Source organism: Desmodus rotundus, chromosome 6 (assembly GCF_022682495.2).
Source record: "Desmodus rotundus isolate HL8 chromosome 6, HLdesRot8A.1, whole genome shotgun sequence".
In the NCBI taxonomy this organism is placed as follows: domain Eukaryota; kingdom Metazoa; phylum Chordata; class Mammalia; order Chiroptera; family Phyllostomidae; genus Desmodus; species Desmodus rotundus.
Window position 1 is genome coordinate 122490105 of NC_071392.1, and position 22904 is coordinate 122513008.

The 22904-nt window shown below is 42.0% G+C and overlaps 1 protein-coding gene across 2 annotated transcripts in view; it reads right to left on the reverse strand.

Moving 5' to 3' along the window:
* Positions 1-5056: 5056 nt before the first annotated feature.
* Positions 5057-22904, reverse strand: part of PAK5 (p21 (RAC1) activated kinase 5) — a 270051-nt gene continuing 252203 nt past the window's right edge. For both annotated transcript variants that reach the window (XM_024559536.4, XM_053927281.2), the window contains exons 8-10: positions 11271-11396; positions 9554-9688; positions 5057-7262 (exon numbers count right to left, since the gene is read on the reverse strand). In XM_024559536.4, the coding sequence (XP_024415304.1) occupies positions 7107-7262; positions 9554-9688; positions 11271-11396 (417 nt within the window). In that variant the 3' untranslated portion in view covers positions 5057-7106. The remainder of the gene's footprint in view (positions 7263-9553; positions 9689-11270; positions 11397-22904) is intronic.

Here is a 22904-nt window from a genome sequence, read left to right on the forward strand (position 1 = left end):
GTGAATCTGACAACTTAAGAATCTATAGCGAGTGGGAGGACCGACAAGAAAACAAGCAACACACAGTCACAGGTCCTTCCAAAAAACAAATGGTGCCCTGGCTCTTTTCATAGTCTCATGTGGCCACATTCCTGTGTCTAAGCTGACTGATTGAATCTTTCTAAGATCCAAATTTCTTTAATTCTCAAATTTAAGACTGATTTTTCCACCTGTAATATGCAGCATGCATAAAAAGCCATATTACTATGACTACCGTTGTTGGTAATCACATCATCTTTTTCTAGCTAGCTGTCCTAAAATTAGGTCTTAAGTGCAGCCTTATTTCTTTGAACCTTGCTTTATTTCTCTGGTCTGTGTCTTTATCTTCATTATCAACTAAGCAAAGTAAAGGGAAGCCTGCTGCTTAGGGCAGGGGCAGTGGTCTCCTGCTGGGAAAGCAAGGAGTCCAGTGGGACTGACACAGCCCTGGGCCTCAGCCTCAGGCTCCTTTCATGGCCATAGTCACTGTTTTGCATTTCACAGCTGCTACTGCACCAGGAACAAGATAAAGTGGTGCATCATCCATCTGCATTGCTCCCCAAGCTCAGAGATGAGAGAAAACAAACAGACAAACCACAGATGCTCAATTGCCCTTTTAACTGTCATTTTTCGTTTTTACTGGTGTTTTAAACACAAACACTTCCGCGCACAAAAGGATGTTGGGTCTGGTTGCTGGTCGGCCAGCCTGGAAAAGCCTTGCCGATGAACCACATGTAGATTTCTCTTGGGGGAGCATGAGTTTGATTTAGGTGCTGAGTGCGGTTCTTTGCAGGATTCCCCTGTTCCTGAGAGATGGCTCCCAGTGAGGCTTTCTCAGGGGGCAGGGGAGACTTTGTTCTCCAGTCTGAGAAGCCCGTTTAGACTGTAACCACTCTCATCTTGCCAATTGCCTGAGCTTTCCATGAACAAAGACTTGGCAGAGCCCTGTGGGTGTGGGAGATAGCCAAGAAAGGTGGAGAAATGGGAAGGAAGGTGGTAGGAATGCCTGGCAGCATCTGGTGGAGGCAGTGGGCTGTGAGCAGGCACAGTGTTTTACCTGGAGGGTATTCAGGGCTGGCACTGGGCACATGCTTCCCCGGAGCAAACACCTTAGAACCAGGCAGACACAGCTTTTCGTCAGTGTCACAGTGCAGTTTGCAAGCAGCCTCCATCAGAATCACCCCAGGGGCCACTGAAAAACCCCAGGTTCTAGGACATCATCCCAGACTGAGTGAGAATCTCTGTGCTGAGACCATAGAATCTCTAGTTTCACCACACTCCCCTGGTGATTTTATGCAGCAGCCTGAAAACGCATTAAAAACCCTTCACTATCAGCCTACCTGCAACCTTGGCCAAATTACTGGGCTTCTCTGTGCTCATTTTCTCATCTGAAAATAGGGCCGACTCGCCAATCCTTTCGAAGTTATTTGTGGATTCATGAGAGTGCATTTAAGTCCCCAGCACGTTGCCTGGCACACTTGGAAATGCTCTATGGAAGTTATTATTAATATTTTCCTAGCATAGTTCTAAATATGCCTATTCTGATTTTACCTGCCATACAAGTTCAAAAAGACTCAAAGCGACTGATGCAGGGGTTAGAGCCTCGCATCCACAGTTTTCCGTGTCAGTTTATTTTGAATTCAGAATGTGTTTCTATGCAGGGATTTCTGCATGCCGCCCCCCACCCCGACACCCCAGCCTAGTAAACTACTTAGGTGGGGGAGTCCATGAACTTGGGTGGAAAAAAAGTATACCTTTGGGTTTTTACTAACCTCCTGTGAAAGATAGCATTCCCCTCAGTTATGAATACAGGCACCAATCCATTGTAGTATATAGCAGGCACTGTGTATTTGTCATCAATAGAAATCACATTATACTTGTTGGAGAAATCTCAAAAAGTCATTTACACTCCTTACTTTGAAATTATGGTAGACCTTCACAAGATTTGGTTATTTAATAGTTAATAACCATAAAAATTTAAAAAATAGCAACTACACTTTACTTGATTTCTTTTGTAAGCTGATGTGTTTCACTTCATGCATTTAAAACCATTTTTTTTTCCCTCTGAGGAGTCCATAGCCTTCAGACAGCAAAAGGGTCCAGGGTGTGAAATTAGCCTCCAGGGCTAATGACTGCTTCAGCTGCCATTTAAAGTTACTGAACCTGTCAGGTTGTCTGCTGGGGAAGGACTCACAACAGGTCTTATGACAGATGAGATAAATATTTCTTAGCACTGATCATGTGTTTTCTAGACCCTGGTATGGGTGCTGGGGACATATCAATGAACAAAACAGGTAAACACCCGCTCTGGCTGGTGTGGCTCAGTGGATTGAGCACTGGCCTGCAAACCAAAGTGTCGCTGATTCTATTCCCTGTCAGGACACATGCCTGGGTTGCAGGCCAGGTCCCCAGTAGGGGATGTGCGAGAGGCAACCACACATTGATGTTTCTCTTCCTCTCTTTCTCCTTCCCTTCCCCTCTCTCTAAAAATAAAAATAAAAATCCTTTAAACAGGTAAACATCCCTGCCCTCATGGAACTGAAACCTGTGTGTGTGGTCTGTTCAGATTATGATTAATGCTGAGAGTCTTGGTTAGCTCAGTTCAGATGGATCATCTTATAAGGCTTTGAAGTCAGCCCTGACTGGTGCGGCTCAGTTGGTTGGAACATTGTCCCATATAACCTGAATGGTGAACACAGTTTGATTCCTGGTCAGGTGACATGCCCAGGTTGCAGGTTCACTCCCCAGCTGGGGCATGTCCAAGAAGGAAACAGATCGATGTTTCTCACATTGATGTTTCTTTATCTCCCTCCCTCCCTTCCTCTCTCTCTAAAAGCAATAAAAAATGTCTTTGGGTGATGATTAAAAAATTTAAATAAAAAGACCTTGAAGTTCTTTCTAGCTTTATATTTTATAAAATGCTGCTGCTGCTGAGGCATAATTTTCGAAGCATTTACTACCTGAGCAAACCCTTCAAGATAAGGAATACCTTTGCTTTGAAAGTAATGTACTTTGATCCAGAAATCAACGACTCTCCTTTTCTCAAGTCCTTAAGGTGTTCTTCAGTATCCATTTACATAGTAGATGTTGTCAGGACCCCACCCACGTCCCTTCAGCCCTTCCCAAGATTCACCTGTGGCAGTTTCTGTATATGCCCATGGCTTCCTGTGCCCCTCTCTTTATTAGAGAGAACAAATTGCCCATGTATCTGACAAGATGGAAGCTCAAAGAGTTGAAGCTGTAGGAGCAACACTCAACCAGTGAGGGTTAAGAGGTAGTGGGTAAATACCCAGCATATCTACCCCCAGAAGGACAATTTTGGAGCATCTCTCCCAGAAGGTCTCCAGTGGAATTGAGCCCCAGTTGCCCGTTATGGCAACCCATTCATTAAAACATTTTTCTTGTTAATTTCTCTCTCCTCTTTGTCTTACTTCCTCACTCTGTCACATTGAGTGAGCTCCCTAAAATCATCACCCAACTAAATTATTTGTGTCAAAGCCTTTGGCTCAGGTTCTCTTTTTGGCAGAACTCACATTAAAGTAATATGTTCATTTGACTTGGAAATACAACTCAAAATGCACACATTTCAAGGCTCAAGTTGACTGACTTTACTTCACAATCTGAGTTTGCACAGCGTCATGTCACCTCACTGCTTGTACATTTTGTATCAACTTGGACCAAATTTATCTTTTCTCTGCCTGGAATCTCACTGTCGTCTCCTTGATGACACAGTGCTGTTCATGTAACCAGTTTGAGCACGGAGTCTGGACCCATTGAGTTGTTAACTTCATGCAATAATTTTATTTTTCCAGTGATTTCTACTAAGTGTGTTCTTCCCAGTGGATAGTGGGGGTATGACCATAACTCAGGTAATAAAAAACTCAATCTCATTCTAGTTCAAAATAACTCCCCTCTCCTTCATGTAGCCTAAACTTGCATCAGAGAAAGGAAAAGAGGTAGCAGTGGACAGGCAGGGGCAGGAAATGGGATGTGCTCTTATTACCCTTTTTCTCTTCCAAATTCCTCCTCCAAGTCATGGGGTCCCACAATAATACATGGCTTAAATTTATAAGGAGCAATTGGGAAGGGAGGTTCTGGTAACCCATCTGGCTGTTTAGAGACGCTGTTGGAAGGAGGGTAGATGCCTGAATCTCTTTTGTGTCAGTCTGAAGCCTCAGCTGTTTAGAGTAGTCTTAGCGTAGATGGCACATGTAGTTTCCAGAGTCAGGTTCACCTCCACACTGACCCCTTCACCCTACAGAAAAGCAGCCATAGCTTCCTTTAGTCCCCCGCAGGGTGCGTGCCTCCAGTGCATTCTCTAGGTTGGGCATCCCATTGCTTAGCTAAGGGAGGGTTGCCTTGTTTTTTGTTCCTTCTCCATGATCCATCATAGCCAAAGGAGGTTGACGTCTTTTTCCATGTCTTGCAATGGCTTTGGGGACCTGCCTTGGGGAAGGTTACCTCCATCTTTCTCTTCCCTGGCAGACAAGATACTACATCCTTTCTCATCATGCTATCTCAGGCTAACCTGAGGGTTTTCGTTTTCTGAATTTCCCTGGTGAGAAATGAAATCTTTATAAACGATTGTCCCTCTCATCTCCATGGGTTAAATGTTAACATCTTTTGTTACCCAAACAAGAAGGGGCGGAGGCAACACTCTCTTCTGGGTCATCAGAGAGCTCTCACCATGCCTTCTCTAACCCCCAAACATCTTTTTATGTCTTTTGTTGGTAAAAAGCCTTCAGCATCTTTGGAACTGGGAAGTGGAGTGGGAGTCTTTATGAATTTGGCTTTCCTTGAACTTGGGCTTCCAGAATTTAGTAATTATTTTTCCTCAGTAGTGATATCTACACCACAGTCTTGCACTGTTTGTGACCTCTGGGGATGGGAATATTTGTCTTTGGCTCACGTCATCATGGTGTTACATGTAACTTCATCTCAACTCATTTGCATTCCCCAAGATCATAACAAAACCATTCTTGGTTACTCAAGAAAACAAATTTGGGAAATCAGTAGAGTTTCTAATAACACAATGGGAAAAAGGCAAACATTTATTTTTATTTGCAAGTGCAGTTTCTGCCAATAGTTAGTGCTCACAAAACCTCAAGCTACAGTAGCTTTTGGTAAACTCAACAAATAGCTTAAAAAATACTGAGTGATAAGAAAAATTACAGAAAAATTTCCATTACACTGTCAAAAAATGTTTGGAATCCAAAATCCACTATTTTCTGCAATGGTTTTGATATTTGTTCTGGTTAAAAAAGAGATTTTCTTTTTCTTTCCTTTCTACTACATAGTCCTGGCTAAATTCACATAATCTGCTCCAGGAACTTTTAGGACTGCCATGTTTTTTGGATTTTGATGGTTTTTATTGTTACATATTTATATTAATATTTTAATATTTTACACAAAACATTGACTTGTTGATTTTTAGGAAATAAAATGACAGATTCTGTTCCTAGTGAGGCATTTCCAGTTTGGGGGAAGATTGAAAAATCTAATAAGTAGAAGGTCATTTTATGCCTTTTTTTCCCCTCTTAACTATAATAAATAATTAGCAACCTATTAATTACAAAAAGTTCTTAATTATGCTTAGAGCAACCAGAGCACTTCCACAAATTTAAATTCCTATTTGTTACAGTCTGTGAAGTCATTGAAAAAAGCCTCTGGTTTTCCAGTTTGGTAACAAATGGCTTTTGTCTGATGCATAATTAATAGAAACTAATGATGACTATGTAGCTCTTTCAGAGTTTTAAAGGCAAATCTATATTGGCCTACAGTTAACATGCAAATTCATCCAACAAGCAACACAAAATGTACTGTAGTAGTCATTCGTTTTATCAACATTTGAGAAGATCTAGTCAGCAGCACAACTCTCCTATGCTGGAAACACACAACATGGTCACAACTGAAGTCAGGTCACACCCTTCCTAATTCACCCTCTAGAGTCGGTTCAGACTTCCAGCACGACACACGAACACTAGTGATTAATACTGTGGTACAAAGGTAAATACAGACAAGAGTTTGGTGTGTTAGCATATGGAGTTTCAGAAACAGTGACAAACGAAACCAAACATCTTGCCCTGTTCTATCTCCTTTCCCTTTGTGAGACTGCAACATTCTGAAACATACAACTCGGGGGACTGAGCCCAATGATCCTAGCACTGAAGTTGTTCCTTGGGAGGGAAATTTGGCCACAAGGGGACGTCACACCCATTTGAGGCAGGGCGCCAGGGGAAACATCTTGCTGTGCAGAAATGGGTTTGTGACTAAAGTAGTTTTAAAGGACAATGAGATTTCTCAAAATATTTTGCTTTATCCCAAAAAGTAGTTTGGTGGTGTACTGTGGCTCAAATTTTATTTTTGGTTGGATAAATGAAATGTGTACCACCATCACCATCACTCTTAATTCTTCCATCACATAAGACACTTGTTAAGATAAGAAAGATATTCTATTAAAGCTGACGGTGATTGAGAGTCATTCAGTATTCAAAGTTCCTAAAGAATCGTTGGTTCTCTGAAAGGGATAAAAAAGTAGGAAAGGCTTTGTTCAAACTCTTGCTAGTAAACAAGTATTACTTCAACTGATACAATGGCTACGCGACATCAAAGTACTATAAATTATCAAAACTATCGTACAGAAAAATTACAAATTCATTGCAAAATACATTACACTGCTACCATTAAGAAAAAGTGCTTTTTTGTTTTCCTCTCTTTTTTTTTTTTTTTTGCCAGAAAAGTATTCTTTCAATATAGAAAATCCTATGCATTACCCTGCATGTGGCTAGGATATATCATAACGGACTTTGTACTGAGTCCTTCTGATTTGCTGGATGAAGGGCTGAAAAATATAATGACTTATGAAAGCTGCATTCCCAATGACCATGCCAGCTGTCAGTGGAGAGATGCCTCTTCAAGACACAAGAAGATGCCCTGGTCTGTTGAACCCTGCTGGTCATCACACTGTCCCACCAATCAGCTGGTTAGAATGCACAGGCCTTTTGCATGTTCTGTGATTTCCTCTTGTTCTCCTGAATTATTCTCATGTCCTTATCTCATGTCCTTTGTTACCTAAATGAATCTTCTGCTCAGTGATGCCTGTATTGTCTCATGAGGGGAACGATGCAAGATGGAGGACCTGCCAGTTTCAAGAATGGATGTCCAAGGAGTTCCTGGGCTGTGGCTCTTTGAGAGGGCTCCCTCACCAGCATCAGGTCTAGGAATCCCCGGAGCATGGAAGAAACCTGTGAAAACATCGATACCATCCTGAGGACGAACACAGAGACCCAACCCAGTTCCCCTAAAATGGTTCCCCAGCCAATTTCCAAAAATACTGCATTTTGCCATGTATGGTGCACACTTTTTTGCCCAACTCTTTTAGGGAAAGATAAAGATGTGCATTATCCGTGGGTATAATGATTACATAATCCCGTGTATAATGCACACAAAAACACGGTGGGCATTATACATGGCAAAATAAGGTATCATTCTACCAACATCAAATTCCAGGAACAGCTTGAGAAGGAAGGTGTATTGCTTTTATTAACTTGTTTTTCTTACCTTCTTCAAGTTTGAAATGGTAGGAGTAAGTGACAGTGTGATGAAGAATGACAATTTATTTACTAAATAAAATTATAATGATAATAGTGATAATAGCAGCTATGAAAAGGTCCTTTCTGTAAACAGGCACTGGCCATTCTTGTTTGATGAAGTGTGGAAAACATGGAATAGTTTGATTTTTATAACAACAACCATTTAGACTGTGAAATCCCCTTTTGTGAAGACAAACCACCTTCTGTGAGAGTATCCGACATGGATAGCATTTTCCCCTTATATTTCTTGTAATTTAATTTTGAGGAATAACTTACATACATTCAAGTGCACAGGTATTGAGTATTAAGTGTATGTTTTCTAATAGGTATTTTTCACATGTATTTACACCTATTTACTCGCCATCTCTATACAAATGTAGAACATTTCTCCATTCGAGGAGGCTACCTCGGGTCCACTTCCTATGAGTACCCAGCTCCCTGCAAAGGGTCACCACTCTCCTGACCTCTAACAGCATTAATTAATTTTGCCTGCATTTTTCCTTTCTAGAAATGGAGTCATAGGGTCATATACTGTCAACTTTTCTCTGTCTGGCTTATTTCACTCTTCATTTTGTCTGTGAGATTCAACCCTGTGTGGCAAACATTTTATCCTTTTCATAGTTGTATAGTATTCACTGTGGAATTATACCACATACTTTTTGTCTTCCATTTGGGAAACAACCTTGGGCAGTTTCCAATTGTTGACCAGTTGGATTGAAGCTGCTCTTTTACATGAATTTGGAGAACATCACACTCATTTATATCAGGAAAGACACCATTTTGATACCATTTTATTTAAACTACATTCATTATTTAAACAGTCCAGTGCACAAAGAGCTTCAGTCTCCTGTTCAATTCGAGCAGTCTCCCTTTTTTTGTTGTTTTTTGGCCAGGTCCACTCACCCTGTATGACTAATTCTACTGGGGCTCTTCCCGAAGGTTTAGGGATGAGGGAAGAGAAGATGCCATCATTATAAACTAGTCTTCCCTAAAAGACAGCCCCACTCCCCTCTCTTATTGTCATGAGGGACATGCGGAGGGAGGTGTGTGGGGGGCCAGTGTTTATAGTACTGGTCCTCTCAGAAAGCCCTGCCCTCACTGGTGGCTGCCTCATTCCAGCATCATTCTTTCTGAGCTTGGCCTTACTTGTCAATCCTTGGAAAACAGGAGAGATGTAACTTGGCCCCTTGACCATATGCTTCATTGCCTGACATGGTCTAGCCCCTGCCTACCTCTCTGGCACTAGCCTTTCTCCTTTTTCACTTTGCTCAGCCACACAAGCTGCCCTCTTGGCTTGTGGACTCTGCACTCATTGTCTCTCTGCCTGGGACATGTTTCTTCCAGAATTTTGTGTGGCTTGATTCTTTCCATCCATATTCCCGTTCAGGTGATCCCTCCCCAGAAATGGCTGCTTTCACTCTTCAACCTAAATGAGTTCCCAACCCCTTCTCCTGCAGACTCCATCACATCACGGTATTTTATTTGCTTCATAGCAACTACCAATCTCTGAAATTATTTTGTTCATCTATTTGTTTGTAGTTTATTATCTGCCTCCCCAACTAGAATGCAAAGTCTGTGAAAGTCAGGGAACCTGGGGCCTTGTACTCCAATATCTCCTGCAATTAGAACAGTCTCTTGCCTAGAGTAGGTGCTCAATGAGGCACTGTTGAGTGGAGCACCTGATTTACTCTTCTAGCCAACCCTATGAGGGGAGCTGATTGTACCCCATTTTAAAAATGAACTCCAGAGACGGAGAGGCTGAATCCCTTGGTGAGTGAGTGAACAGGAAGAGCAGAGATTTGAATACAAGTGACTCTAATTTCTAAGTCCCTGCCCGTAAACCAGGATCTACTCCTGGATGTGATGTGCCAGTCTTTAAAACTTCAGGGAGACTGAAAAATCCAAGAAAATTTTGAACTTCGGCAACAGATGCCACTTCTCACCTTGTGTAGGTCCTTTACTCGTGGAGGTAAACTGTCCCGGATCCTCCTCATTGCCTGGAGGGGAGGCTCATTAAAATAGGGGGGCTCGCCATCAATCATTTCTATCACCATGATCCCCAGAGACCAGATGTCCACCTGTTAGGCACAATCCTCTGATTATTTCAGGCAAAGAGAATGTTTTGCAACGTTGGAGGTGTCCAGGGAACCAATAGGTCCATACTCATCATAAACTAATGAGGTATTCATAATCTCTCAATACTTACAACACAGATGTATGGCCTAAACTGTTGAGTTGCTGAGTGCTTGCTCAGAGGCTTCCTTTGTTTTTTATAGACAACTTCCGTGAAGATCCTGATGGTTAGGTACAAATACCCTAACGTCCTGCAGTTTGGAGCTTTACACAGTTTACCCTGCTGACTTTGGTGGCTAACTGTCTCCCAGCACAGGTGAAAAAATTCCAAACTTTTACGTTATGAATACAGAGAGCAAAGTTACATTTAAGTTGTAAAAAATAAGAGTTTTTGAGATATTCATAACAAACTGCAAAGAACTACATCACACAACACAGTGCACTCTGATTCTTGTACTGATTTGACTTTTAAAAACAGTTCTCCCCCCCCCCCCCCCCGCCACACAGACTTTGGGGTTCTTTCCTTTCTGTTTTATCATTTTGAAGCAGCAAGTACAAAGCCCTGCTCTATAAAACCATTTTCAAGGAATAGAGAAAAGGAAGAGATGACAAGCAATTCTTTCTGAGTAAAGAATGGGGAGCCAAGACAATGAAAGGCCCTAGCTGTGCTATAAATTCCCAGTTACAGTCCCTTCCCTGTTAGAGCCTCACTACACCTCTTATCAGTTAGCTGCATTCCCATTATAACCCTGGCAGTGACCTTCACTGAGAATTTATGCTCTTGGAACCACAGTGAAAGAAATCGGTTGAGTACTCATCCAAGGGCAGGCACGCAAGGGAAAGACAACAGAGTCTGCCTTAACTTACGCTGATATCCTTCACTCGTTGATCCATGTCACCTCTTCTGTGCTGCTTCTCCTCTCTTACAGTTGCCCTCTGCACCACCCCATGTGGCAACACCGTGACCAGCCCAGCTGGAGTGAGCTCCTCGCTTCCACCGTGTGTGGTGTCTTGCATGCTTCAGAGTTTCTACTCACCCTAGTCTTTCTCTAGAAGGCCTCCCATTTTTACGGATCTAAACCTCATCCCTAAAATAACTATGAGCAATCGTTTCCATGCCAGAGGAAACAGGAATTATGCTGTATTTTGAAACATAATATTCACATATGATTTTTTCTATGGGAAAACATTATCGCTTATCTAATTACTACCTCTATCTCACAGACCTATCTCTGACCCTCTACCCTTTGAGTCATCACACCTGTTTGTCTGCATGTGTCTCTGGACACTTTTCAAGTTGCATGATCTTGCTCTGTGTATGTCTGCCACATAGAGGGGATCAGAGTTTGAATCAGGCACCCCCAGTGTCCATGGCAGGATCTCAATAAACTCCCCTAGGTCAATGTTGTGGCAACATCCTCCCTTCTGCCACTACCTACTCTGTGATAAATCTACTGAATGGGGGCCAAATGTGGAGTCAAAGGTCATCACCCTGATCTCCTGTGTTCATTAACGATCTCAGAACCACTGTATCCCTGCGGGTGTTCAGGCCCTGCCTCTCTCAGTCGATGGCTGTCATCCCCTTACCTCTGTCCCATAAGGTAGCCTAGAAATCACCTCAGGTGCCATCCAGTAGGGAGTGCCAACCAAGGACTTCCTCTTCGGTACCTCTTTGGAAACTTGAGCACAGAAACCGAAGTCAGATAACTTTATCTGGAAAGAAAAGGAAGGCAACAAACGAAAAACGTAGAAACTGGCTTGAAGATACAGAAATACATAGAGACTTTGAAATTCAAAACAAGCCTCATTAACAGGTCTTGGAAATATTGGCGGAGGGGTTGTCAAACCCTTTTATTAGAAAAGCACAAGCCATTTTCATAAAAACAAACAAAACCCAAAAACAAACAAACAACCTCTCATGGAGCCAGCAGGTAAATGTTTAAACTCCTGCTGCTTATATCTTTTATAAAATACTGAAACCAAAACATTGACAAATTACGTATTCTGCAAACAAGAAATTCATTAAAATTCAAACCCACAACTTCAGTGTAACAGACGAGTGTAAGTAAATTGCTGTTCTCAATAAGAGTTTTATATAAATTGCTGCCGTTAAGGTTCTTTTACATCAAACACATTTAGATTTCTAAGTACCACAAGAGATTCAAATGACCAACCTTATTGCTGCATTTGAATTATTGCAAGACCTCATTTATACAGGATACTTTAAATATTGGCTCTCTTTTCTTTTTGTTTTTCTCCTTTGTTCACGGCAATCGAAGTTGCAATATGAACATCAGGTTGGAAATGTGGGCATCAAAACTGGGTGTAAGCACTTGGTTACTAGGGGTGTAAGATGGTGACCCTACTGAGCCAATGTATATGTATGTTCTTTAGCTTAGATATTATTTTTAGAAAAGCCTGAAAACTCTTGCACTGAGCTTTTAAGAACAGTCTTAAGAATATGCTGCACCATTAGGCACCCTGCCCGTTTATATATTCCAGATGACAGGGATTCAGTTTATTTCTAGAAGGCGTGATTCCTGTTCATGGTGTTCTGTTACGCACTTCAGATGGCCTCACTGACGAGGACTGCCCCTTAGGGTTGTCAGTGATGTGACAGAATACACATTCAAAGATGACAATCGTTCAGGCATTGGTTGGCAATGGTTCAGAATGGTCACTGAAGTTCAAGTTTCCATAAATCAAAGGTAAAGTCTCAATGGCACAAATTCTCCCTTGATTCTGTTCATACCTCTCTGACCATTTTTCAGCCTTTTTTCTCTGGCTCTACCTCTGCTGCCTATACCTTAAATATTGGGACTACCTAGGGTTCAGGTTCGAACTCTCACCTCTTCTCTTTTTACATACTCCTGCTGGATACTCTTTTGCCTCCCATGCTTAATGCAGACTTCCCTCTTCCATTCTTAAACCTATACTTCCATCTAGTATATGTTTCCACATGGAGTTAATTTTCCTGAAGGGGATAAGGTCTGTGTCTCTATCTAATGTTTGCATGTGGATATCCACTTGTTCCAGCACCATTTGTTGAAAAGACCATTTTTACTCCATTGCATTGCCTTTACTCCCTTGTCAAAGAGGCAGTTGACTACATTTATATGGACATATTTCTGGGCTCTCTATTCTGTTTCATTGGTATATTCAACTATTCTCTTGCCAATATCACACTGCCTATAAAGCTGACAGTGTGAATTGTCACTAAAGTGAGGTAGTGTCAGTCTTGCAACTTAGTCCTTCTTTAGTATTTGTTGGCTATATATTATGTTGATCTCTTGCCTGTCTGTGTAAACTTTAGAATTAGTTTGTGAATATCCACAAAGTAACTTGCTGGGATATTGACTGGGATTGCATTGAATTTACCGATTAAGTTGGGAAGAACTGACATCTTGACAATACTGAGTCTTCCTATCCATGAACATGGCATAGCTCTGCCTTTTATTTAGGTCTTTGGTTTCATTAATCAGAGTTTTGCTTATAAGATCTTGTACATATTTTGTTACATTTATACCTAAGTATTTAAATTTGGGGTGACACTAATACAAATAGCATTGTGTTTTTAATTTCAAATTCTACCTTGTTCATTGTTGCTATATAGAAAAGTGAGTGACATTTGTATATTAATTATATATCCTTCAACCGTGATATAATTGCTTATCACTTCCAGGTGTTCTTTTTGTTAATTCTTTTGGATTTTCTACATAGACCATCATGTCATCTGTGAACATACAGTTTTATTTCTTCCTTCCCCATCTGCATACATTTTATCTTTTTTGTTGTCTTATTGCATTATCTAGTATTTCTAATATGGTGTTGAAAAGATTTGGTGAGAAGGGACACCTTTGCCTTTTTCCTAATCTTAGTGGGAAAGCATATACAATCCTTAAGCATACCTTAAAGCCCAATCACTTCTCACTTCCTCCAGAATTTTTTTCAGGTGCCCATATTGATCTTTCCCCTCTCTAAATTTGAGAGAACTCAGCACTCACTCAATCTTGAACTGTTTTCTGTTGCTAATTTTGTTCCTCTGGATAGAAGTGATATTCCTCAGGGGCAACAGCTGTGCCTTTTACTTGTGAAGACTTACTGTGTTCCTTAAGAGCTGGGAAAGCAGTCAGTACTGAAAAAACACAAGCTACTAGATAGATTTATTTTATATTGACACACATATATGATAGCAGGTCATGTAATAGACACATTGGTGCCATTTCTGAAACCATCATTGACTTATTGAAGATAGCTGTTTCTAGAATCAAAGTTAAATCACAAATGAAATAGGGTAATATTTTAGAAATTATTAATGTGCTTTTTCTTCTTCCGCTTCATTGTTCATGATAGTCTTCCTAATCAGGAAAAGGTCAGTGATGGTGTGGTTTGGGGTTGAAGGAGATTAGATTGCTCCAGATAAATGCTAGAGAAAGATGGCTTAGTGGAAAGATGATTTTCATAATAGCCTGGGCACATCAAGAATCAAACCCAGATTTCCATGTGGTATGAAGAAGAGAGCTCTGGGGTCATGGCAGCTGGTCCACAATCCTTGGTGCCCTATTGTAAAAGGAGTCTACAGTTCAGAGAAGTGAAAAGTCCTGCAGTCCTGGGATTATGTAAAGAAGAGAATGAAGAGCAGTGATTTGATTATATCAGGCCTCAACTCTGTTATACATCACTTCCCACCACCCCAAGCAGATGATGGTGGCTTCAGATATATCTGAGTGGCCTAAATCCCCACACAAAGAAGGGAGAGGAGAAGCCATATGCATCTGCCTTCAGAGGCAATATTCAAAATATTTAATAACCAGATTCACCTAGACCAATCAGAATCTAGAAAGAAAATTAAGTGGTATCCATCTTTCATGAGGCAAAGGGGGTCAGATACTCCAGTGACTTGAAACAGTGGACATTTAGCAACAAGCATGAAAATATGGTAATATTTTAACAATGACTATAGATATGCTAGTGAACACCAGCTGAACACCAGCCTTGGCTATGCTGAATCTGGCCTCTATGAAGATATGGCACAGAGTGGATGGAAGTAAACCTAAGGCAATGTTACCGGCTTCCATGAAACCATCATTGAATCACTGAAAACAGCTCACTTCAGAATCAAATATCTGAATAGCATACATCCTCACACAAACAAGGGAGAAGATCTTTGCGTGATGTGCAGAAATCCAGAAGCCCCATCAAATCTCAGAGAGGGAATGGGGAAGTAAGTGCCCAGTGCAAGCCTATAGTTGAGATGCAGAGTCAGCCCCAAAGATGACTTTTAAGACTTATGGCAAGAGGCTGGAGCTGTGAGGTACAGCAGAGGTTCACTCCTGAGAAGTCCAGCTGCTGATGGGACCTGTTAATCCTTAGTGGTCCCCAGTCCAGGTAGCAGAATAGGCTGGTTTTGTCAAGGCAGGAACTAGAGAGGAACAAGAAGATAGTCTTCTCTCCTTCACCCTGAGGTCCCATAATCCACATTTGTCCCTTCTTCTCCCAGACTCCACCTTGAGAAAGATGGGGGTGGTAGATGTGAAGAGGGAGTAGGTGGTGGCCAAATCAGAAAGACTGAGGTTTTAAAAGTACCAGTTAAAACTTATAATAATGTGGTTGAACTTTGATGATGTTTAAATTCTTTAAGCATACTAAAACTAATAGATTGAATTTAAAAAGATTTTTGAAAAAAATCTAGCCTGTGGAAGTTTGCGAAGGAGTCGAGGTAAGTTTTAAAAATCAGTGAAATTATGATTTTGCGTGTGCATGTGTGTGCAGTTATTTACAAAGCTTGATTATGAGCAAATCTGTAACCCAACTACACAGATGGTAGAGGAGGAACAGTTTTGCCAATTTTTTTGGCCTATAAATTTAAGAAAGCTGCATGATTAAGGAGGTGAACATATTTGCATTTTGGTATTGACACTTTTTAATGTCAATACCTCTAGTGTGGCTTTCTGTTTATGGACATACACGAAATAACCCCAAACGTGCCAGACTAATAATTATCTCCCTGACAAAATGTAAGCTGAGAAATTGAAACTCGACACTTGGAAGCTAGGCCTGTTTTATTGTAGGAGTGCAAGTGCTTTTGCATATATATTTTTTACTCATCCAAGTACATAAAGGAGATAATTTTCTAAAAGAACATAATTGCACACAACATTCATCCAAATAAATCTGCAAGTAGATAATGAGAACTCAAGTAATGAGTATAATAAGGCATTGGAGGCAGACCTTAAAAGCAAATCACATAGACTCTCAGCTGAGCCTTATTTTAGATAGAATTATGCAATGTGCCTGCTTAGGAAACCACCTTTGTCCGGCCAGTGCAGTTAGGCTAAGAGAACTGTAGCTCGCACATTGCCCGCCCCCTTAAAGGAGGACATGGAACTTGTTTCAAGGGAGCCAAAGAACTAGAGCTAAGAGCTCAGACAAAGCTGCTATTTAAACCTGAGATCCTATCCATTTCAATATGTCCTGGCTAGGAATCAGAGGCCCCACAAAAACATGGGAGGCAGGGCAAAAGAGGCTATCCGCAAGATAGCTGCAGGTTTAAAATAGAATGTAAAACACATTCTGTAAATTGCATACACCCTAAAGAATTCTTGCATCTGCTCCAGGTTTTTGCATGGATGCTTTTGAGCCTGGTCCCTGAGTGTTTCCTATAAGGCAATGGTACCCAACATGTGTAGCATCAGCATCTCCTGGGAACTTGTTAGAGATGCAGGTTCTTGGGTACCGCCCAGACTGACTGAATCAGAAACTCTGGGAGTGGGGCCCAAGAATTTGTTTTTTTTGCTAAGATCTTCAGGGGTTTTGAGGCTCACTAGAATTTGAGAACTGTTTTAAGAAGAGCAGCGACCCAGGGACAAAGGAACTGAGAGAGGTAACAGAAGGGGCCAGACAGATGATGATGCCCCCAGCTTAAGGTCCTCTTCTTCAGCTGCCACACCCAAGAGGAAGAGGAGGAGGAGGGTATCACAGTGGCTAAGCTGGAACAGCACAGAGGCTTCAGCCAGTCCCTCCGCCATTTGGGCAGGAGGAACTTGCCCAAGACTGTACAACAGTATTCCAGTGGGACTCAGGTCTGAGTCTTGACTTCCCATGCTGCGATTTCTGCATTAGGAAAAGTAACCTGTGTGGAGTGGCAGGGAAGGGAGAACAGGCAGAGACTTGGTGTATCTCAGAGACCACTGGAAAGAAATGAATTTAAGTTGTTCATGCACAACCAGCCCTACAAGAAATATTAAGTGAGCCTTTCAGGACAGGACACTAGATAATAACTTGTATGTACATAAATAAGGAACACCAGTAATTGTAATTTTAGATACAAGTTAAAATATAGAATAAACATAATTTTTTGTTAAAAAAAAAAAGAAAGAAGCTATTTAATAGGACCAAGTCTCTGTTTATTTAAGAAGAGCATTTGGGAAATAGTCTTCAGGTCTTCTAATTACAAAATTCAAGTTATTTGAGAGACAACAAAACTCAAATGCCCAAGAAAGCCAGGCAAAAAATATCAATGAATTACATGGTCCATGGGAATAAACAAGGGGTATACACCCTTGGGAAAGAGACACTGACTTCCAGCTGATGGTCAGGGGCACAGGAAAGAGGGTGTGGGACAGTCATAAAGCCCTGGTTGCCAGGCTCTGCCCCCTTACCCTCCCTTCAAGGCCCATGGGAGAGGGAGCACAGCCACCTTGCATTGTCTGTGGACATTATGTTAGTTTGGGCTCCCCAGAAGCATGCCCTGAGACAAGGATTCAGTGCTGGGGAGATACAGGGAACACCAGCAGTGAAATGGGTAAGTACAACAGGGAAGGGAAGGCCGTCAGTCAAGGGTTAATACCCAGCAAGTTACCACAGAGTGGCCTAGATCTGAATCCTGCTGAGGAAGCGTGGGAGATTGTGGAGGACATGGACCTCAGAGCTACTGCACGCAAGGGTGAGAGCTGCGGTATTTGTACACCAGCTCCCATCATCTGTTTTGGGCTGTTCCTGGGGAGTGTGGATGTTAATTACCTGGAATTTCCAGCCTGCCTTGTACTAGAAAAGCAGACAACAGGGTGGTGGAAGGAAATCCCCAGGTAAAGAGATACAGGTGGTGGTGGCCTTTGGCATTTGGAGGAGGAGCTAGTGAGCACAGACTGTGGCAGTTCTGGGTGGGGGCCCTGCAGTGTCTGCTGTGGTGCTGCTCACCCTCATCACACCACCTGCATTGCCGCCACGTGTGAATCCAGGCTCGGTGCTGTCAGAGACTTTGACGTTTTGCAGAGAAGACAGAAATCTGAAATTTTATGTGAAAGCTCCCAATTTTTAAATTGTGACAATTTATAGATAAAAAAAAAAGACCAGAAAGATTACTTGTGTATGTCCCTGATTTTTAAAAAAAATTTACTGGTGGGGGGATGGAGAGAGAGAGAGAGAAACATCCCGACCCTGCTTTGCTGTTCCACTTAATGCATAAATAGGCATTCATTGCTTGATTCTTGTATGTGCCTTGACCAGGGAACAACCCCACAACGTTGGTGTATGAAGAGGACTCCAACAAGCTGAGCTTCTGGGTCGGGACTCTCCCTTTGTAATAAAGGCACTGGGCTTAATAGATTTGAATTTCATTTCCACCAATGAATTTGAATGAAGTTGATCACTCACTGCCTAGTGGCCCCTGAGACTCATCTCTCAAATGCAAGCCCCAGGCCAAGGGTGGATTGTGGATGAATTTGCTCAACCCTCAATTGCAACGGTAGGGTGGGGATCGCCCTTTCTCTGAGCATCTCCCTTGTACCTCCTTTACATCTTACGGTTCTACATGAATTTCTTCATGTAATTCTTGCAACCACTTTGTGACACGCAATTATTTCCTCTCTCAAACCCCAAACATCACATTCCCCTTGCTTAATACAACTTAGTGACTCACTAGATATTATTTCTGCCATGGACAAATAATGAACAATTTACTTTCAGTTGATAGCAAATAATTTCCTTTCTAGTTGTTGAAGAGGCCAGAAAGAACTTATCCTTTTAAATCTGAATAACTAACTCACTTAACATTTTTTTTATTTTGAAATAATTAGGAGGTTGCAAAAAAAATGTGCACCCAGCCCTCCCTAATATTAGCATCTTATACAACTGTAGTTCAATATCAACACCAAGAAATCGCTGTTGGTATAGTGCATAGAGCTTATTCTGATTTCATCAGTTATTTCTGAAGTATATGTATGTGTGTATATACTCTGCAATTGTATTACATTGTAGCCTTGCGTAACCACAGCCACAATTGTGTACTCAACTGTCCCCTCACCAAAAGATTCCCTAGTGTTACCTCTGTATAACCCCACAGTCCTTGTCCCTAACCCCTGGAAACTGCAGATTTTCTGTACATTTCTATAATTATATTATTCCACAAATGCTACATAGATGGAATTATGCAGTGTAATTCTTTTAGATACTGGCTTTTAAAAAAAAAATCAGCATACTTTCCTTGAGGTTCATCAAGTACCCTTTATTCATTCCTTTTTATTATTCTTTATTTATTTACTTTTTTGGCTGAGTGGTCTGCCATGGTACAGATGCACCACAGTCTGATTAGCCATTCTCCCTTTCAAGGATATTTGCGGAGTTTCTAGGTTTGGGTTATTATGAATAAACTGCTGTAAATATTTATAGTGCAAGTTTATATGCCAAAGTAAGTTCTCATTTCTCTGAAGCATATGTTATAGGGTAAGTGCATTTTTAGTTTTGAAAGGAAATACCTATTTTGCAGAGTGGCTGCACCATTTTATATTCCTACTGGCCCTGTATGAACAAGTGGTGTTATCACTGTTTTTCATTTCGGCCATTTTGATAAATGTGCAGTGGTATCTTCTAGTTTTAATTTGTATTTCTCTAGGGGCTAATGACATGGACTATGTCCCAACAGGAAGAGAACCCAAGACACCTGGTGTGACAGACAATATTTCCCCCAAAGCCAACAATAATGTTACCCTGCCCATGAACTCTTCTTCCATATGACTCAATTCCTCTCACTGAGGAAGGTATTTTATTCCACCCCCTCCCCCAGTCTGAAAGGGCTGTGGCTGCGGTGGAAGTGACACTATGTGACTTTAGGCTATGTCATAAAAGTGTCATGCATTTCCACCTTGTGTTCTTGGGACACTCACTCTTGCTATGCAGCCACCGTGCTGCTAGGGAGGCCACACACAAGGCCACGTCACAGGTGTCCCAGCTGACAGCTCCTGCTGTGCACCCACCTATCAGCCAGCACTCACCACCTGACATGTGGCTGAGGAAGATGTCTCGCTGCATGGTCTGACTGCAGGTCAGAGCAGCACTGGCTAGGCGACCCAGACAACTCTCAGAGCAATGTGAGAATGCTAAAATGACTTTTGCTTTAAGATGCTCGGGGTTGGGGTGATTTGTTATAATGACAATAAATGAACAAAAATGTCTTCTCTATAAAACTCCATGTTCTAATAGATTAGCATAAACTGTACTCCCAGTCTTTTCTTAGAGTAACCACACTCCATCTAAAAAAACATTTTCTTTCTCTCTAGAAACTGAAGAAGCCCAGTGGAGTCAACACAGTGCGTCATTCTGAAACGTGGATGAACACACTCTGGCCAAGAGAAACAGGATCCGCTCAGCATGTGGCCTGTACCCTCTTCCTGGAATAGTCACACCCCTGAGAGCCACAGGCTCCACTCGGTCAGATGTCTCTGCTATAATGCCACCCCTTCAGAAGGGCCTTCTCTAACTGGTCTCTATAACTGACCCCCTCTGCCCTGTCCCACCCTCCTAACCCTGCTTAAATTAAATAATTACAGCAACCTTAGTACTTATCACTGCCTGTCTGGTGGTGATTTTATTTGTGTATTTATCTATTTCTTTATTATCATACCTCCATGCCCCTAATACATTTAATGAAGTAGTGATTTGGCTTTATTCCTCCTTAGGACCTAGAACCATCCCTGGCACACAGCTGGCTTTCAGGTAATGTTTATTGTATGAGGGACCGAACAAACCAATAAGACTGAAGCACTACCAACGTGCTGGTCCCTGTGATCGCTTCGTCGGGAGCATGGAAATGCAGGCAATGTTGGAAACATGGGTTCTGTCCATGAGAATGATGCTGAATGACTGAAATAACCTTAATACCTTGTGGAGAGGGGAGATATTTAAGTGAGTTGATTGAACAATGAATTATTACCTTAGTCTCATGTCTGATTTTGACATCTGACATGTACTTAGAGCAAGAAAGCCTTTGTCATCCGTTTCCAGAAACAAGGAAAGGAAGCCTGGCTTGAAAGTGCCTGCTTTGCTCTTTTCTGCCCACACTGGTCCCCAGAGCCAGTTTGTGAACCAGTTTTGATGCTTTGCAAATTGTGCTCTGAGGCCAGGGGTCCTCATTTCTGTCTTTCCTGAGTCAGGCTAGGAAAGGGGTCCTGCTGTTTTCCTGTAGCTCCTCTGTTCTGTGGGAGAGTGCGCAAAAATGGCAACATATTTGTCCCCTTCCTGCATCCACATCCCTTCGCAGTGTGACTTTGTGTCTTCTCCCAACAAGAGGTAAAGTCTGTTTCCCCAACCCTTACATCTAGGCTTGACCTTGTGACTTTGGCCAAAGGGACATTAGCAGACATGATGAAAGACAGTGGTGGGTTCAAAAGTGTGTGTGCACTGGGCTTGCCTCTGCTGCTGCTCTTGGGAACCTGGCTGCAGGCAGTGTACAAATGAGCCTGGGCTAGTCTGCTGGGAGATGAGTGACAGGTGGCTATCACCCCCCTGTCCTGGCTGAGGGCCAGCCAAGCGCCAGGCAAATGAGGGAGGCCGTCAACTGCACACTGACCACAAATGAAACAGATAGTTGTGCTGACGCCACGTGGAGCAGAGGCGAGCTGTCCGAGCTGAGATCGGCTCATGTGCTGACTCAGAACAATGAGCAAATATATGGTTGCTGTTTTAGGCCACTAACTGGAGAGTGTTTGTTATAAAGCAAAACTGACTGTTATATACTCTCTTTCAAAAAATTTTTAGTTAGAACAATGCAAAGGCAGGATTTAAAATGGCCCATTAAACATAATCCCAAGTTTGCAAATTATATATATAATTTTCATATGGAAAATAATATAATAATTAATAAATAATAAACAATACAAGAATAAACTCTGTGTTTTGCATATTCACAACTGTAAATCTACTTAAAAAATAAATTTTCTGCAATAAAATTGACAATTCTTTTTTAAACAAAAGAAGAAAAGCCACAGGGCTTGGTCGTTTTCCTCTGGGTGCCCTCTGGCCATTCCTGGGCAAATTCTGATGTGACATGAGTGTTTTCCGCGTGGCTGAGGTGGCTGTGTTGTAACACAGATCATGAAAGGAACAGCTGACTCCATTCATCACAGGGCTCTTACCTCTGGTGGAAGTTTCAGGGAGGTTAAAAGGACCTAAATAGTGAAAATCTATTCTTCAAAACTGTTCCATTTAAGCCTTCTTTGGAATGCCAACTCATTCTTATCTTGGCTGTTGAATTCTATGCTCTTTGGTACCATGGTGTGGCTGATGAGTTTCAACAGTATCCCTTGAGGAAGTTGCAACGATGGGAAATGCAGAAATCTAGGCCTGGAGACATGCTCGTGTGATGGGTATCTTCCATTCGTCCTAGATCTATTGCCCTACCCTCTTTGAGCTTTGGGAGGCCAACCTGTGTTCACCGATGACTTCCGATTTGCTTTAGCCAATGGGGAGCATCAACAGGGGATGGGCAGGAAGGACCAGAGTGAGGTTGGGGTGTTGATTCCCCCAGCTCCCATCCTGCAGCTTCACTGTGGCCTGGCTTTTGCCGAAGCCCAGACTCCTGCCACGTAGCCCTCTTCACACAGCATCTGTCTCCAGGCTCTGGTAGCCAGTTCCCACCTCACCTCCCCAGGTAAGAGCAGCACTCCATTCTGGAGTACCACGCTAATCCTCACGTGCTTTTCGAATCCTCCTGACTATTCTGCCTCTGCCCACGCCTTATTAAACTCTCCTCAAATGGTCCACTGCAGTGTGACATCTGTTTCCTGCAGGGACTCCGACAGATACTGCAGCCATGTATAGTCACAGGAACAGGGTCACAAAGCCCTAGAAAATATCATCTCCTCCAACAAAATAAGGACATGGCAGAAAAAGAAATTTCCATAGTTTTCATTACTTCCTGTACTCATTGTTAATGTGGAAAATTAT